Source organism: Heptranchias perlo, chromosome 9 (assembly GCF_035084215.1).
Source record: "Heptranchias perlo isolate sHepPer1 chromosome 9, sHepPer1.hap1, whole genome shotgun sequence".
In the NCBI taxonomy this organism is placed as follows: domain Eukaryota; kingdom Metazoa; phylum Chordata; class Chondrichthyes; order Hexanchiformes; family Hexanchidae; genus Heptranchias; species Heptranchias perlo.
This window is the reverse complement of record NC_090333.1, coordinates 18,034,719-18,053,773: the sequence shown is the minus strand read 5'-3', so window position 1 is coordinate 18,053,773 and position 19,055 is coordinate 18,034,719. Positions and strand designations below refer to the sequence as shown.

The 19,055-nt window shown below is 41.5% G+C and overlaps 1 protein-coding gene across 6 annotated transcripts in view; it reads right to left on the bottom strand.

The window, feature by feature from the left end:
- ccdc18 (coiled-coil domain containing 18) overlaps positions 1-19,055 on the bottom strand; it is a 104,447-nt gene that overhangs the window by 42,018 nt on the left and 43,374 nt on the right. For all 6 annotated transcript variants that reach the window (XR_010963829.1, XR_010963830.1, XM_067989933.1 and 3 more), the window contains 6 exons: positions 17,627-17,758; positions 14,600-14,734; positions 8,194-8,271; positions 7,867-7,983; positions 5,248-5,415; positions 2,611-2,753 (listed from right to left, as the gene is read on the bottom strand). Coding sequence is in view for 4 of the 6 variants with exons in the window: in XM_067989933.1 (XP_067846034.1) it covers positions 2,611-2,753; positions 5,248-5,415; positions 7,867-7,983; positions 8,194-8,271; positions 14,600-14,734; positions 17,627-17,758 (773 nt within the window). In the remaining 2 variants the exon portion in view is untranslated. The remainder of the gene's footprint in view (positions 1-2,610; positions 2,754-5,247; positions 5,416-7,866; positions 7,984-8,193; positions 8,272-14,599; positions 14,735-17,626; positions 17,759-19,055) is intronic.

Here is a 19,055-nt window from a genome sequence, read left to right as displayed (position 1 = left end):
GTTGGGACGGTGTGTGACTTGGAGGGGAACGTGCAGGTGATGTTGTTCCCATGTGCCTGCTGCTTTTGTCCTTCTAGGTGGGAGAGGTCGCGGGTTTGGGAGGTGCTGTCGAAGAAGCCTTGGCGAGTTGCTGCAGTGCATCCTGTGGATGGTACATACTGCAGCCACAGTGCGCTGGTGGTGAAGGGAGTGAATGTTTAGGGTGGTGGATGGGGTGCCAATCAAGCGGGCTGCTTCGTCCTGGATTGCATTGAGCTTCTTGAGTGTTGTTGGAGCTGCACTCATCCAGGCAAGTGGAGAGTATTCCATCACACTCCTGATTTGTGCCTTGTAGATGGTGGAAAGGCTTTGGGGAGTCAGGAGGCGAGTCACTCGCCGCAGAATACCCAGCCTCTGACCTGCTCTTGTAGCCACAGTATTTATATGACTGGTCCAGTTAAGTTTCTGGTCAATGGTGACCCCCAGGATGTTGATGGTAGGGGATTCGGCGATGGTAATGCCGTTGAATATTAAGGGGAGGTGGTTAGACTCTCTCTTGTTGGAGATGGTCATTGCCTGGCAGTTGTCTGGCGCAAATGTTACTTGCCACTTACGAGCCCAAGCCTGAATGTTGTGCAGTCTTGCTGCATGCGGGCTCGGACTGCTTCATTATTTGAGGGGTTGAGAATGGAACTGAACACAGTGCATTCATCAGCGAATATCCCCATTTCTGACCTTATGGTGGAGGGAAGGTCATTGATGAAGCAGCTGAAGATGGTTGGGCCTAGGACACTGCCCTGAGGAACTCCTGCAGCAATGTCCTGGGGCTGAGATGATTGGCCTCCAACAACCACTACCATCTTCCTTTGTGCTAGGTATGACTCCAGCCACTGGAGAGTTTTCCCCCTGATTCCCATTGACTTCAATTTTACTAGGGCTCCTTGGTGCCACACTCGGTCAAATGCTGCCTTGATGTCAAGGGCAGTCACTCTCACCTCACCTCTGGAATTCAGCTCTTTTCTCCATGTTTGGACCAAGGCTGTAATGAGGTCTGGAGCAGAGTGATCCTGGCAGAACCCAAACTGAGCATCAATGAGCAGGTTATTGGTGAGTAAGTGCCGCTTGATAGCACTGTTGACGACACCTTCCATCACTTTGCTGATGATTGAGAGTAGACTGATGGGGCGGTAATTGGCCGGATTGGATTTGTCCTGCTTTTTGTGGACAGGACATACCTGGGCAATTTTCCACATTGTCGGGTAGATGCCAGTGTTGAAGTTGTACTGGAACAGCTTGGCTAGAGGCGCAGCTAGTTCTGGAGCACAAGTCTTCAGCACTACAGCCAGGATGTTGTCAGGCCCACAGCCTTTGCTGTATCCAGTGTACTCGGCCGTTTCTTGATATCACATGGAGTGAATCGAATTGGCTGAAGACTAGCTTCTGTGATGGTAGGGATATTGGGGGGAGACCGAGATGGATCATCCACTCGGCACATCTGGCTGAAGATGGTTACAAACGCTTCAGCCTTGTCTTTTGCACTCACGTGCTGGACTCCGTCATCATTGAGGATGGGGATGTTTGCAGAGCCTCCTCCTCCCATTAGTTGTTTAATTGTCCACCACCATTCACGACTGGAGGCGGCAGGACTGCAGAGCTTTGATCTGATCCATTGGTTGTGGACTCGCTTAGCTCTGTCTATAGCATATTGCTTCCGCTGTTTAGCATGCATGGTAATCCTGAGCTGTAGCTTCACCAGGTTGGCACCTCATTTTTAGGTACGCCTGGTGCTGCTCCTGGCATGCTCTTCTACACTTCTCATCAAACCAGGGTTGATCCCTGGTTGTTGGTAATGGTAGAGTGAGGAATATGCTGGGCCATGAGGTTACAGATTGTGCTAGAATACAATTCTGCTACTGCTGATGGCCCACAGCACCTCATGGATGCCCATTTTTGAGCTGCTCGATCTGTTCTGAATCTATCCCATTTAGCACAGTGGCACTGCCACACAACACATTGGATGGTATCCTCAATGCGAAGACGGGACTTCGTCTCCACGAGGGCTGTGCGGTGGTCACTCCTACCAATACTGTCATGGACTGATGCATTTGCGACAGGTAGATTGGTGAGGACTAGGTCAAGTAAGTTTTTCCCTCGTGTTGGTTCGCTCACCACCTGCCGCAGGCCCAGTCTAGCAGCTATGTCCTTCAGGACTCGGCCACCTCGGTCAGTAGTGGTGCTACCGAGCCATTCTTGGTGATGGACATTGAAGTCCCCCACCCAGAGTACATATAAAAGCGCTATTACTGCGTTATAGAGCCAGCAGACTAAACAACAGGTAATTCAATCAAAAAAATCATAATCACAGTGTTTGCATCAGAAAAAACATATACCATTAAGGTATGAAAATGCAGACCCACTGTCCCTTCCAGTTTTTTCAAAATGGTACTAAAAACTGACCGAAATCAAGGTCCAATTTAACAATCTTAAAACAATAATTAAAATTGGTATACAAGAACAGCATATGTGCATTCATTTAAAAACTCAACCTTGTCCTTTTCAACACTGGGGAAAATATGTAAGTATGAACACTTTCTTTCAACAGATGTTAATTCCCTCTACCACAAAACTTACTTCATCGAGCTGGTAAGTTCAGCCACCTGCTGGTGTTTGCAATCCTGGTCATGATAGGCCTTAAAAAGCTTGGCTTCTGATTTTGAGAGCTCTTCTGTAAACGACTTCTTCTGTTTAAATAATTCTTGCTCCAGTTTAGAAACCTATTGCACAAACATAAAGGTTAATTATATTATCCCAGCATTAAAGGATGAAATATCAGTGGAGCAATTACCAAGGTTCTCACAAAGTAATCCTCTTGCGAAGTTACCAACCAAACAACTGCATATCAAGTCCATAAGCACTAAGCCAATGAATAGGACCACCAGGGTCCTACTTTATCTTGTAACGGGAGTTTTTGTCATGTCTAAATCAAGATGATATGCAGTTTGTACCGATTAATCAGTGTTAATACTTAAATATTTTATTTTAATACAACCAAATGTAGGATAATGGGATGGATTTTTAAGAAATTTCAATTGCTGTTTCATTACAATATGTTAACATTCATTAAATTCAGTGTTCATTGCGCATGGTATAATAAACATGGAACATCGTGGTATTGAGGTCGAGAAGGTGCTACATGGAAATTACAACATGAAAAAAGGCGGCTTGGTCCAACCCATCCATGTTGGAGTTTAGCCTCTACACAAACAGTAATCCTAATTCCATGTATCTGCCCTGTTCCTATATCACTTCATTCCTTCTTCCATCAACCACCTATCTAACCTTATTCTTAAATGTTGTCATGGTTTCTGTTTCAATCACCAACTCCGGTAGTGCATTGCACAGCCTCACAAACTTCTGTGTAAAATTCAAGGCGGCGGCTCACCACCACCTTCTCAAGGGCAATTAGGGATGGGCAATAAATGCCGGCCTCGCCAGCGACGCCCACATCCCATGAATGAATAAAAAAAGGGCCCTAAATCTCTTATATTTAATCTTATATCTAAGTCCCCTCATTCTAGTCCCCTTAATTACTGGAAACAGTTTATTTTTACAACTCTATCTCGTTCCTTCATAATTTTAAATACCTTTATCGAATCACCCATTAATCTCTACTCTTCTAAGAAAAACAGCCTCAGATTTTCAAGTCTTCATATTTGTATTTCCTCATGCCAGGCAGCATCCTAGTGAATTTGCACCCTAACTTCTCTATTGCCTCAACATTCTTCTGCTCGTGTGGAGCCCAAAGTTGCATAAAGTACTCCAACTGTGGTCTTACTAAGGTTTTGTATAGATTCACTATTATTTCACAATTTTTATATCTGAAATCTCTTGCCATAAAACCCAGTTTTCCATTAGTTTTTATGGTCTTATCCACTTGAGGTGCTGTTTTTAAGATCTCGTGAACCCAAACCCCCAAATCCCTCTGTCCTCCCAATCATCCAGCTTTCCCCCATTCAAAATATTACTACTTTTATTTTTTTTAAATCAAAGTATACCTCACATTTACTGACATTGAGTTTCATTGCTACTTATTTGCAATTTCCATCATCTAATCAACATCCCCTTACAGCTTCCTTTCATCCTTAGAATTATTTACAATGCCTATTTTAGCACTGTCTGCAAATTCGGACACCACTCTGTCTAGCCCTGCATCCAAATCATGAATGTACAGTGAACAGAAATTACCAAAAACAGAACCCTGTGGGACACTGCTACCTACTTCCAATCACTGAGAAACTGCCCTTGACTCCAATTCTCCGTTTCTTCCTTTCTAACCAATTTTTAAAAACCATTTTCTACCATCCCCATTCTAATCTTCTCCAATAGTCTCCTGTGTGCTATCTTGTTAAAGGCATTCAGAAGGTCCATGTACACATCCAGTGCATTTCCCCCCATCCATCATATATCACTTCCACAAAGAACTCTACCAAGTTGGGTGGATAGCTTGGTTGTGGACACAATTGGAGACTTATTCCAGGGAGTAGCAGCAGTGTTGGTGAATACTGCCATGCATGCCTCTTCAGTACTTGGTGTGCTCCAGATTTTGACATACAAGTTATGCTGGGATGGTTGTTTGCCATAATCAATGGCCAAAGAACTGGGATCTCAGTTCAAGGAATTTCTTAATGGCGGGTGGGGAGGACTTGCCGCCAAATACAGTGAGATCCACAGACACGCTGCAGTTAACAAGAATGTAGAAGCTTGACCATGTTGGTGTTCAAAATCAGGAGGCTCAGGAGAGTATTCACTCGATTTAGTTAAATTATGTGTTTGATGTTCTGGATATTACACAGCACTTTTTGCCACCAAGAGTCGAAATTTGGGCACAACCAGAAAATACGTGAGACTGTGCCCTCCCATCTACAGTCATGATTCCAGCTTTCTGCCTATGCAGACAGGTATATGATATGTCCTAACATTAATCTTAATCTGCCCTTTCAATTTATTACAGATCAAAACCTGCACAATCACGGGACAGGGTTCACAGCAGGTCTCTGGTCCATTAGGAAGTGATTGCAAGTACTGAAAAGTGTTGTTCTGGTGAAGCTAGAATTTAATACTTCCTTCCATGAACAGGAGCCATTTTGATGCTCTCATCTTGCATAAATTTGTACGTCTCCTCCCAGGTGGAAGGTAGGATGTCAGGTTCCAACAAACAGGTAACGCTATAAAAACAAAAAGGAAAGTATACACTTTGAAAGCAATCACCTGTCTCTCTAGCATTCCGTGGTGGTCTTCCAGCTCTCCAATTCTAACTGTCCCCTGCTGTAACATTTGCTGATATTGAAGCAAGGTCTGCTGGAGTTGAATATTCTGCTCACTTGTTTCCTTCAAACTGATTAAAGATATCTTCAGCTCTTTCTGCAGGCAATGTACCTTTCAAAAATAAAATTTAAGAATTCTTTACGGTCCTCTGAAACTGCAACCTTACTGATTAATCGGGCACTACGCCAGTCTGTAGGACACAAGTTATATTCTATAATATAAAAGTTCTAGAATCATAGCATGATACAGCACAAATAAAAGCCATCAGACCTCTCACCCCATCAAATCAGTACTGTTTTTCGCCACAAGAGTCACCTAATCTAATCCCTCTCTCCTGATTGCTCTCTATATAGACTTTAATAGCCCAGCATTTGTTGTAGCAGGGCATCGAATGGCACCTGACATGGGTTAGACTTGCCCATTTAATCTCCACGATATTTTGCCCCGCAAGTTGCTGGAAGCGCGAGAAGGAAACGATGCGGAGTCCCCTACAGGACATCTGGAATCTGTGTGAACAGGGCAAGCAATGAGTATCTCCTTAACCAATCAGATTGAAGGATTGTGCAAGGACTAAGAAGGAAGTGCAAATTCGAATGGGTGAATTCAACAGAAAGAGAAATAAAGAGAGGGAAAGAAAGATTGGATTAAGACAGAGAGAGAGAGAGAGAAAAAAGGGACAGAAAGGAAAAGTAAAAAATGTTTTAATTTAAAAAATTTTTTAAGTACTTCAACAATGCCTGAAGGAATGAGACTCAACACGTGTAATAGTTCATTTTCAGTGCCGGAGGGGTTGACTGGCAGTAATTAACACTTATCATGTCGTTAAAAGGGTACTTAGACCTGAAATGACTTGACTTAACTTTCTGTGGCGAGTTTAGTTTATATCTACCGTGCAAATACAGCAACTTCACACCATTCAATGCATTTTGATGGTGAGGCAGACAGCGAGATGCTGTCTTCGCGAAGCTAACGGTGGAGCGACGCATCTCAGACAGCAACTTTTGGATTTTCGCATTTAACCGCTCATCTGCCCTCGCCTGAAGTTACTGAACGATTTGCACATAAATAACAGTGAGCGCCATTAGCCTCACCGCTATTTTGGCAGCAAATTCTGGGCCAATATTCATCTTCTAATTCTCTAGTTTTAAATTTGCTTCAACAACGGCCTGTAGCAGAGAATTCCACATTCTAAACTCCGCAGTGTAAAGAAATTTTTTGATAACCTCAACCTTAATTCTTTTTGATGATTACCCTAAATTTGTGTCCTCTCATTACCACCTTGCCAACCAATGAAAAGAATCTATTATTTATCTTAATTATGTGACCCTTTATAATCCAGAGGACCTCTAATCAGGTGACCACTCGTCCTTCTGAGCTCCAGTAAAAAATTAAAAGCCCCAACATCTCACGTCTTTTTTTTGTAATTGTAACCCTCATTCCTGGTAAGTTCCTAGTACAACCTTTTCCATTGCTTTTCCATCCTTTCAATAATGGGTTGCCCAAAATGTACATAGTACTCCAACTATAGCCTAAGATCTTGTACAACTTGAATTCTATGCCTCTAAATGCAAGGATGCCTTTATCTACTTGCACCGCCATCTTTAATGGCCTTTGCATCTGCACCCCAAAGCTCTGGTACTCAGTGTAAAATATCACCATTTAAGGAGTATTTCCTTTCCCTAATTTTACTTCCAGAATGTATTACCTCACATTTTTCTACCTATCTGCCCAACCTGCTAGCCTGTCTTCCCAATTGTAATTTGCCATACCTCCCCCATTTGATGCCAGTCAATTTTGACACTGTTCCCTCAACTCCAAATCCAGATTATTTATGGCTATACTTGGTGACTTTGTTCCATTGACTATAATCTCTGAAGAGAATGAAGCAATCAGAAGAGATAATAAGGCACACAACTTGTAGTCATTTACAAACAATCAAACAATTTTCCTCTTCCACCCATCTTTCCAACCAATGCTTGCATTTGTTGAAAAAAACTCCTTCACAAAATCCTGCATGTTAGTTTCCACCTTAACCAATTTTTTTTGACCTGTGGAAGGAATCTGTAAATTATCTTCTGGCCAAGACACCAGACGGGTATAGCAGATGAAAGGCAAGAGAAGCCCTTTTACAAAGTAGATCTGATCAGATAAATGGTGGACAATAGAAGTGGCCAGCATCGTCCCTGTTCTTAAATGCTACACTATACACAAGTACATAAATTATGAGTAGGCTCTAGGGAAAACTGTGCCCATTATTTTGTACAATTACCATTTGGTGCAATGACTCACTTGCAACAACCCAGAAAAATAACAGGAAAAGAAAACAATATTTAAACTTGGCATTTAGTCTGCCAATCAGAATCTAATGTTTAATCAAATACACTTTTCACATTTTCAACAAGCTGAAGAAAAACAATAACCAGTTTTGCTCTGAAAATAAATACACACACACACACACACACCCCTACATATTCTAGAGTTGAAGTGACTTTAAACAGAAGCTAAGTCTGGCAAAAAGAATGTTTAATTTAGACAACAGTAGGTAACGTCAGTTTAATTTACCTCTTCAGACTTCTTTCTCATCTGTTTCTCTCGCTGTTCCCGGTTATCTTCAATTTGTTGCAGCTGCATTTTCAGCTCCTCCTTGCAAATCACCAATGCAGTTTCCAATTCTTTAACCTGTTTTTGTTAAATGAAACAGTGAAAATGTAAAATATTTGAAAACCTGCTATTAAACCTCACTGAAGCTTTGAATCTTATAAATTTCATAAAATGGTCACCCAATTTGAAGTTACTTAATATATGCTTCTTTTTTATATATAGAATGATGCATTTATCAACTATAAAATAGAGATGTTAAATTAAGATTATAGGCTAAAGTTTACAGACTTTGGAAGTTCCTTCTCCTGCTTGAGTCTGCAAGGCTTTTAATGCAGCATCACTTCTTTCATTTTGTTTCTTTGCCTCCTATAAATATAAATAAAATGTGTTAAAAACTATGGTGGCATGGAACAGATAATGCCGATCTTACAGATCTTTTAACATTGCATATAAAGGACACGAGTTATAGTCATTATATGACAAACAAGTAAAATAATCATGTACTGGATATACGTTCACAAACATTTAGTTCTGTTGCTAATAGAAATTTCTTTTTGAACTTTTGCACATTTTAGTGAAAGCAACTAAGATTTGTGTTACATTTTAATGCCAACTAATGGAGGGCAAAAAAGTGACGAGAGAGAGAGAGAGAAGAGAGAAAGAGAACTATTGACTGGTAAAGTCATATATTGGAGGATTTCAGAAGACACTATCAGCACCAGCATCTCCCTCTGCACTCCTTTGATGTGGATGTAACCTTAGCAGTAAATTTTTTCTGCAGAGCCAGAAGAAACATGGAAAACATAAATCTGGCATAAATTATGCTAACTCATGCTGTTCCAATCCTAATCTTACAGACTGACAGTCCAGCTACATCAGTCAAGAGGAATGAACTCATCCAGCACACTAGTCTGCATGGTTTTTGGTCTATGGGCTTTGGGGAGTTCAGAGAGAAGAGATTCATCAATCTGCCAAACAGAACTACCTTTGATCACTGAGCAGATATAGGCTTTGCATCACATTATAGAGACAAATAGAGCTCTCTTTAGAATTCTCATTCTTCTACCAGCTTTTCCAATCATGTTCACAATTTCTTAATCCCATATTGTTAAGATGCAATTACCAAACCAACAAGCTTGAATACTTGTGACTGAAGAGAACTTGGCATCTTTAGAGGTCGATAACATACTATAAATGGAACTTTATGGTCAACCTATCAGAAGAGTTTGTGATTTAGTCTTCTCAACTGAAAATATGCCAACTATTAACTATCTACGCCTACAACAGATTGCAGAAATTCAGATGCTGTTCATCATGCAGGTGGGAAATTATTCAGTCTTCATTAAAAAAAATCACTACTATTGTCTTCAAACGTGCTTATTTTCTCCCCCTCTTTCTCCCTCCTACCTTCAACAATTTCTTCCACACAAGCAGTAATCCTCCATGGCTAAGTGGCCATTCTTTTTGCATGAGCCTAGACAACATGTGGCTGCAGAATATTCTGACGTGGAAGGCAGCATTGTTGAGCTCAATCCCATCTTCACACACACACACACACACACAGGACAGCAATGGGACCTCTGGCCAGTTTTTCCCTCCCTCAGTGGTGCTGAGGGAAACCATAGTACACATAACACTGCTCCAACTAAGATCAGCTAACTCAGCGGTGGTCAAATCTGAAGCCTTCCTGACCTATATTGCTTGGCTACTTACAAGTTAACCAGCTGAGCCATCAAGTAGCTGCAGCCATTCATTTGTCTTGGCCTGATGTTTACATTCTCGATAGAAGTTATTGACCCAATTAACAGCTCACCACATACACGACAAATGTCCAGGATGTCTTTGTTCCAGAAATGTTAACAGCTACTTCTCTACATTTCTGCTGGGAATAGATTCATTCACATTTCTGTACTACAAGACTGAGCAAATCATAAGTCGGCTGGTTTGCTCCTTAGCTGAATTAGCCACCAAATCAAGATATTGCAAAAGTTCTCCTTCCCCATGGCTTCCATTAGGTTTTATACCCTTGTAATGGTTTGCAGTTATCAGATGTCTGTAATCTGATCCCTTGAAGTAGTTTGGCACAATTGCTGCTTCACACTCAAATGAACGGAGTCGTACAACACCAGGTTATAGTCCAACAGCTTTATTTGAAATCACAAGCTTTCGGAGCTTTGCTCCTTCGTCAGGTGACTCACCTGACTAAGGAGCAAAGCTCCGAAAGCTTGTGATTTCAAATAAAGCTGTTGGACTATAACCTGGTGTTGTACGACTCCGTTCATTTGTCCACCCCAGTCCATCACCGGCATCTCCACATCATCACTCAAATGAGGCAACATCCAGTAGGATTGACTGCTAATTGATGGGAATGATTCCCAAGTTTGTGGCTGATACAAAGATTTATGCAGGTGTTAGGACTGTGGAGGACACTAAACAACTGCAAATAGATCTCAATGTAGTGGTGGAATGGGCCCCCTTGTGGCAAATGGCATTTAATTTGGACAAGAATAGTGTTATGCACGTGGGCAGGACCAATGCTAAACACACTTCTACCTGACAAGGAACAGAACTGAAGCTTGTGGTGAAAGAAAAAGATCTTGGTATCATAGTTCATAACTCTGTAAAGGTTGACGACCAATGCTGTGAAGCTATAGCTAAAGCAATTGTAAACAATTTTACAACACCAAGTTATAGTCCAGCAATTTTATTTTAAATTCACAAGCTTTCGGAGATTTTCTCCTTCCTCAGGCAAATGTTTCAAGATCTCCTTGAAGCCTACGCATTTATACATATTGAACAATAAAACATGGTGTTTACAGACTGCCCCTGCAACTGCCCGTTGCCAAGGCAATCACCGTGTTCAGACAGAGAGGTGTTACCTGCAGAACCTCCGAATATACATTCAACAAAAAAACAAACAGGGAAAAAAACAGAGAAAAAAAAAACACAGAGAGAGGCAGAAACATCCGGAAGGCAGAGAGAGCCAGCAAATGACCCATTATATTAAAAACAGATAACATTTGTTCGCTGGTGGGGTAACGTGTAGCGTGACATGAACCCAAGATCCCGGTTGAGGCCGTCCTCATGGGTGCGGAACTTGGCTATCAATTTCTGCTCGACAATTTTGCGTTGTCGTGTGTCTCGAAGGCCGCCTTGGAGTACGCTTACCCGAAGGTCGGTGGATGAATGTCCATGACTGCTGAAGTGTTCCCCGACTGGGAGGGAACCCTCCTGTTTGGCGATTGTTGCGCGGTGTCCGTTCATCCGTTGTCGCAGCGTCTGCATGGTCTCGCCAATGTACCATGCTCTGGGGCATCCTTTCCTGCAACGTATGAGGTAGACAACGTTGGCTGAGTCACAGGAGTATGAACCATGCACCTGGTGGGTGGTGTCATCTCGTATGATGGTGGTATCTGTGTCGATGATCTGGCATGTCTTGCAGAGGTTACCGTGGCAGGGTTGTGTGGCGTCGTGGACGCTGTTCTCTTGAAAGCTAGGTAGTTTGCTGCGAACGATGGTCTGTTTGAGGTTGGGTGGCTGTTTAAAGGCGAGTAGTGGAGGTGTGGGGATGGCCATAGCGAGGTGTTTGTCCTCATTGATGACATGTTGAAGGCTGCGGAGAACATGGCGTAGTTTCTCCGCTCCGGGGAAGTACTGGACGACAAAGGGTACTCTGTTGGTTGCGTCCCGTGTTAGTCTCCTGAGGAGGTCTATGCGATTTTTTGCTGTGGCCCGTCGGAACTGTCGATCGATGAGTCGAGCGTCATATCCCGTTCTTACTAGGGCGTCTTTCAGCGTCTGTAGGTGTCCATCGCGTTCCTCCTCGTCTGAGCAGACCCTGTGTATTCGCAGGGCCTGTCCATAGGGGATGGCCTCTTTGACGTGGTTAGGGTGGAAGCTGGAAAAGTGGAGCATCGTGAGGTTGTCCGTGGGCTTGCGGTAGAGTGAGGTGCTGAGGTGCCCGTCTTTGATGGAGATTCGTGTGTCCAAGAAAGAAACTGATTCTGAGGAGTAGTCCATGGTGAGCTTGATGGTGGGATGGAACTTGTTGATGTTATCGTGTAGTCTCTTTAGTGATTCCTTGCCGTGGGTCCATAGAAAGAAAATGTCGTCGATGTATCTGGTGTATAGTGTTGGTTGGAGGTCTTGTGCAGTGAAGAAGTCCTGCTCGAACTTGTGCATGAAAATGTTGGCGTATTGGGGTGCGAATTTGGTCCCCATGGCTGTTCCGTGTGTTTGGGTAAAGAACTGGTTATCGAAGGTGAAGACATTGTGATCCAGGATGAAGCGGATGAGTTGTAGCTTTCAAGAGAACAGCGTCCACGACGCCACACAACCCTGCCACGGTAACCTCTGCAAGACATGCCAGATCATCGACACAGATACCACCATCACACGAGATGACACCACCCACCAGGTGCATGGTTCATACTCCTGTGACTCAGCCAACGTTGTCTACCTCATACGTTGCAGGAAAGGATGCCCCAGAGCATGGTACATTGGCGAGACCATGCAGACGCTGCGACAACGGATGAACGGACACCGCGCAACAATCGCCAAACAGGAGGGTTCCCTCCCAGTCGGGGAACACTTCAGCAGTCATGGACATTCATCCACCGACCTTCGGGTAAGCGTACTCCAAGGCGGCCTTCGAGACACACGACAACGCAAAATTGTCGAGCAGAAATTGATAGCCAAGTTCCGCACCCATGAGGACGGCCTCAACCGGGATCTTGGGTTCATGTCACGCTACACGTTACCCCACCAGCGAACAAATGTTATCTGTTTTTAATATAATGGGTCATTTGCTGGCTCTCTCTGCCTTCCGGATGTTTCTGCCTCTCTCTGTGTTTTTTTTTTCTCTGTTTTTTTCCCTGTTTGTTTTTTTGTTGAATGTATATTCGGAGGTTCTGCAGGTAACACCTCTCTGTCTGAACACGGTGATTGCCTTGGCAACGGGCAGTTGCAGGGGCAGTCTGTAAACACCATGTTTTATTGTTCAATATGTATAAATGCGTAGGCTTCAAGGAGATCTTGAAACATTTGCCTGAGGAAGGAGAAAATCTCCGAAAGCTTGTGAATTTAAAATAAAATTGCTGGACTATAACTTGGTGTTGTAAAATTGTTTACAATTGTCAACCCCAGTCCATCACCGGCATCTCCACATCATAGCTAAAGCAAATAAGGTACTAGGCTGCATTCACAGTATTATCCATTGCAAAGCAAAACATACCATTTTGTCCTTCTATAACACCTTGGTTAGGCCTCATTTAGAATACTTCACCCAGTTTTGTTTCCCCTCATATGGTGGGTAACATTGAGACTTTGGAAAAGGTTCAGAGGAGGACCACAAGAATGATTCCCAGTTTAAAACATCTTTGGTTTAGAGAGCTGGGTCCACATACTTTAGAGAAGCGTAGACTTAGGGGTGATTTGATTGAGGAGTATAGAATAATGAAAGGACTAGGTTGTGTGCATGCTGATAAATTATTTCAATTAGATAGGTTGGGGAGGAGCAGGGGTCATGCATATAAATTACACAAGGGAAAAAAATACATTAGATGATGATTCTTTTCCCAGAGAATAGTAGGCCTATGGAACAAGTTGCCGGCTTGTGCGGCAAGTGCTGATTCACTGTAAACCTTCAAGAGAGATCTGGACCAGTTCCTGGCTGGGGCATAAATTGCATCATACAAGAGGGAGGTACCAAAAAATACCATGATCAATGTGGTCTTCTGGACTAGTTTCGATCGCCAAAGGGATCGGAGAGGAATTTTCCATATTTTGTTTCTTGAGTTTAGAAGTTTGAGGGGTGATCTAATCAAGGGATTTGATAGGGTAGATGCAGAGGAACTATTTCCTCTGGTGGGGGAATCCAGAACAAGAGGTCATAATCTTAAAACGAGTGTTATGCCATGTAGGAGTGAAATCAGGAAGCATTTTTTCACACAAAGAGTAATGAAAATCTGGAACTTGCTCCCCAAAAGTCTGTGGATGCTGAGTCAACTGAAATTTTCAAGATTGACATTGATAGATTTTTGATGGGTATGGGTATCAGGGGATATGGATTAAGGCATAGAGTAGAGGTACAGATCAGTCATGATCTAATTGAATAGCGGAACAGGCTCGAGGGGCAAAATGGCCTACTCCTGTTCCTCTATTTCCATTTTTCTAAGGCATGACAACTGTATGGACAGGCAGATGGGCCAGTTGGTCTTTTCCTGTCTGACGTTTTTGTATGTTCATAAAACCAGGGTAGCACTGTAGAGAATTTCCTGATATAAGGATTTTAGTATGCAAGGTTTGTACGGGCATCAGCTTTTACAGTTATGTAACTTTTTGGCACTGGACTTGCTGATAGGGTTGTTACACTTCAGTGCATATGTGGAGTTGGTTTTCAAAGGGCTTCTGCAAAAGAAATCCTACCACAGATGTACATTAAAAGGCAATTCGAAAAACGCACGGCATAATCTAGAACTTTAACAACAAATGCCTGTGAGTAAAGTCTCACTTCAAATAGAAGCTGCTATTTCAGACTTACCAGCAATTAAGCAGGACATAATTCATACCACTATAATTTAAGTGCATTAAAAACATAGACATATGCTAAATCTTTTTATAAAGTTAATATTTGTGCAATCCCCAATGAATTGCAACAGTTAAAATAAGAATTCTACATTTTTTTTAAGCTTGCCTGTCTGACTTCCTCAAGTAGTAATTCCAATGACTCAATTCTGTTTTGCTTGGCATAGATCTCTTCCTGAAAAGTTGATATTGTTTGCTTTTGTTTTTTCATCTGTAGCTGCTTCTCTTCTAGTTGACCTTTAAGCTTAACAAAAAAGAAAAAAGACAGACTTGCATTTATTTAGCACCTTTCGCGACTTCAGGACCTCCCAAAGCACTTTATAATCAAGTACTTTTGAGGTGTAGTCACTACTGTAATGTAGGAAATGCAACAAGGTCAAAATGAATCTTGAAACCACTTTTCAATTTAAAGAAACTGCTACTAAATTTATATTGAGAATGCTACATTATATATCTTAGAATAGAATATGGAGGCCCTGGAAAAACGTGCAGGGCAAGGCCACTCGATTGGTACCTAGTTTAATGGCCCTTAGTTATCAGGATAGACTTAGCTAACTTGGACTTTTTATTTTGAAAAAGCAGAGAATTCGAGGGAATATGACTGACATCTTTAACATTATGAAGGGATTAGATTCTGTCCAAGTGGACAGGTTACTTCAGCTAGATAGGCAGGGGTAGAGTAGGGGACATCAGTATAACTTACAAAAGCAGAGTCAGGTTAGATGCCAGGACGTACTTCTTTTTGCAGAGAATTGTCAATCTCTGCAGTAGGTATTCAGCACATGCAGCGAGTTTAGATTTGTCTGAAGCATTCAAAAGGGAGCTGAAGTAGTTCCTGCGATTTGAAAACGTCTCAAGTTATAGAAGGTAGGTGGGTTAACAGGGGTAGTGGTATGAGTTAGCATGTTCTCCACGAACTTGCTGGATTGCCCGAAGGGTCAGAGAGGAATTCCCCAAAGATTTTTTCCCCCAAATTGGTCTTTTTTTCCCTCTCCCAGGACATTGCATGATTGCAGGAAAGGAGGGGAGGTGGGGGGGGAATGAGATGGTTTTAATGGAGTGTGTAGGTTGCACCATGTTGGGACATGACAGGCTTGATGGGCCAGCTGGTCTTTTTCATATGTTTGCATCTCTTAAGAGTGTTTATTACAGAAAAAATTTAAATCATTTACAAGGTGTTTGAGGTGATGTAGTATTTTTGGTGCAACAAGTTGGAATGGAACAATAAGACAGCACCACCACATAGGTAGACTCTGGAGAAAAGATGTTTCAAGAGGATTGAGAATGGAAGAGGACAAGGAGGAAGAGGATGGAGTAGTGCATGGGCTTCATGCCAGACACAGAATAAACACAGTCCAGAACAAAAGGTTCGAAGGTGGTCCATTTTCTAAATTTCAACTCCAACAATTTTAAGAGAGATTGTTAACCTGCAAGGGAGCAAAGTATGAACATGCAGATCTTCTTTCTTGCTGGACAAATGCAATACAGAACAAGCTTGGCAATGCATTCTATAGGACCGTTAAAAATTTGAAAAACAAGTTGTAATAGAAACATATTAAAGTCAGCTACCATATTTTTATGGTCACAGGCTGCACACGTTCATTAATTTAATTTCAATAAGAAAGGTAAGCAGTACACCGTATAGCTAACCATTATCTCACAGAAAATACAGTAAATTGCAGAAAAGAATCAATAAATTACAGTTTAATGGATTCACGAAAGAAAGATGTCAGAGTTACACTGCTGAGGTAAAGCTTGAAGTTTTTGTGCTGGTCAGGAAATGGGAATAGAATGGCAGGCCATTTCAATCAGATGAGAACTTTGCCAATATAAAAGTACAAGATAAAACCAGCCTAAAAGGAAGAAAGATAATTGCGCTGATTACTGCAAATAGCCAAGACTAGAAAGAAAACTTGAAGCTTGGGTTTCGGCATGGTGTGAAAATGACTGTTCTGTATCCACACTATGGATAAAGGCAACAACTATAGCAAAAGAGTTGAACTATGAAGCTTTCAATGGTGGTCCTATCTGGCACTACAAGTTCATGAGACAAACAGTTCTGTCAGAAATTGGAACATGGACAAAGTTTCACCGACATTTGATATCCTGCCTAACTGCACTGTTGCCTGCACAGGAATGAAATAAATTGGAACCACTATGATGTACAATACAAAAATGTGTTATCTCAGCAATGAAGTAAAGCTAAAGCCAATGGATTCTGTATCAGCCTACAAACTGGGCACTGCAAAAGCAGGCTCAAAATGTCAGAAAATATATGTGGCTATGAATTCCTGGTGCACTCATGAAGAAATTTCAGCATTTACACACTTCTATCAACAATACCTTTAAAAGCAGTTTTGGGAAAATGGATAAGCAAATATGACCATGTATTTATTTGTACAGGCCACATTAGACAGGCAGTAATGGGATGGTACACCAGTAGATTGCTAATGCACGCACAGCAGTCGTCTGCAGTGGTTTTGCAAAGCAGAACCCTTGTCTACCGAAAGAAACCAACCTGAAAATTCTAGTCTATTGATGAAAGTGACAGTGACACGGACAACTGCTGTCTCAATTACCAGCAATTCACGGAATTTTTTGTATGACAGCAACAGCAGCTTCAAGGGTTCAGTTTTTCTAAAGTAGAAGAACTAACATTTTTCTTCTGTTTAACTAAACTTGCTAATGTTTTAAGAAAACTCCAAGTACCATAAATTTTTATATAATTTTTCTACTGCTCTACAATTTTTTTTGCTTGCCTGCACAGGCAACGATCCTGGTTGTTGCAATCAGATTTACATAAAAGAGTAACTTGCCAAGAAAAAAAGAAATGTACAGATATGGACTGCAAATGAGTATCAGCCCCTTTGAAATGAAAAAAAAAATCAGAAAAATCATGGCCTGTAGATGTAAAATAAATTGCATCACTGTTCTCATGCAACTCCTAGTGGACATTTTAAGAGCAGCATTTCCTTCAATGAGTACAGCCCATAGTACCTAATAAAAAAGGAACACATTTTTATTTTTAAAATTCCCACATATCAAGACCAGCAAACTTGAGGAATCCTAAGCTGCCTGAGCATGCCATTGATAATTGTCTACAGCATATCTTGAAGTAACTATCAGAAAATCTTACAATTTCAATCTGTTTCTCCAGTTCGTTGCACTGCTCCGTTTGAATCTTCTTGATATGTTCACGTGCTACAATATTTTCTTGATGTTGCTCTTCAATGAAATTTTCCAATTTGTTAATGTCTTTATTCTTTTCCTAACATTTTGAAGGGATAAAGCAATAAAAAAAATTGACTTGTGGATAATATTGAACAGATTTTCCAGCACTTCCATAAGTCATTTTATATACAAAAACATAACATTATTCTTTGAATAAAGGTATGAATTGGAGGGAGGAGGTAAAGAGAAGGGCACAGATTTTCCAACCAGGATTCGTATGCTTACTAACTGACCAAGAATAATCCTACTCAGATAAGCATTTCTAGGTTCTTTAAACCAGTAAAGGGATCTCACCATAATGTTTGGGTGTAAAACTGTTCTACACTTAGAATTGTAAAAAATGCAATGGTGCCAGTTTTTAGCCAAAGCCTTTTTAAAAAAGTTATTAACTCCCATTTGGATAGTCAGAGTCAGTAGGAGAAGAAATAAAGTAAATGAGAATTTAAAGTTTGTTTTTTTTTATAACAAGAAATTAAAAAAAATAAAAGTTTAGATTAGGCAGGGAACAAATGAGCTGCAGGCTCAAGTCGCCACATGGAACTATAATATAGTGGCAATAACAGAGACCTGGTTCAAAGAAAGGGAGGATTGGGTATTTAATATTCCTGGCTACAAGGTATTCAGGAAAAATAGAGAAGGAAAGAAAGATTGGGGGGGGGGGGGGGCAATATTGATCAAAGAAAATATTATAGCACTGGAAAGGGATGATGTAGTTGAGAGGTCAAAGACAGAATCTATTTGGTTGGAACTAAGGAACAATAGAGGAGCTATTACGCTACTGGGTGTATACAATAGGCCACCAAATAACAGGAAAGAGATAGAGGAGAATGTTTGCAGGCAAATTACAGAAAGATGCAAGAACTGTAGAATAGCGATAACGGGGGACTTCAATTATCCCAATATAGACTGGGACAGTAACAGTGTAAAGGGCAAAGGGGTGGAGGAACAGTGTTTCCAGCCCAAACAGGAAGGAAACTGTGCTGGATCTAGTTCTGGGGAATGAAGTGGGGCAGGTGGAGCATGTTTCTGTGGGGGAGCATTTGGGGAAGAGTGAGCATAATATCATTAGGTTTAGAATAGTTATGGAAAAGGACAAGGAACAATCAAATGTAAAAATGCTTAGCTGGAGGAGGGCAAATTTCAGTGAGTTAAAAAGGGATCTTACCCAGGTGGATTGGAATCAAAAATTGGTAGGCAAAACAGTAATTGAACAATGGGAGGTCTTCAAGGGGGAATTGGTTCGGGTACAGAGTAGACACATCCCTACGAGGGGGAAAGGAAGGGCATCCAAAGCTGGATAACTGAAGATAGAGATTAAAATGAAACAGAAAAAG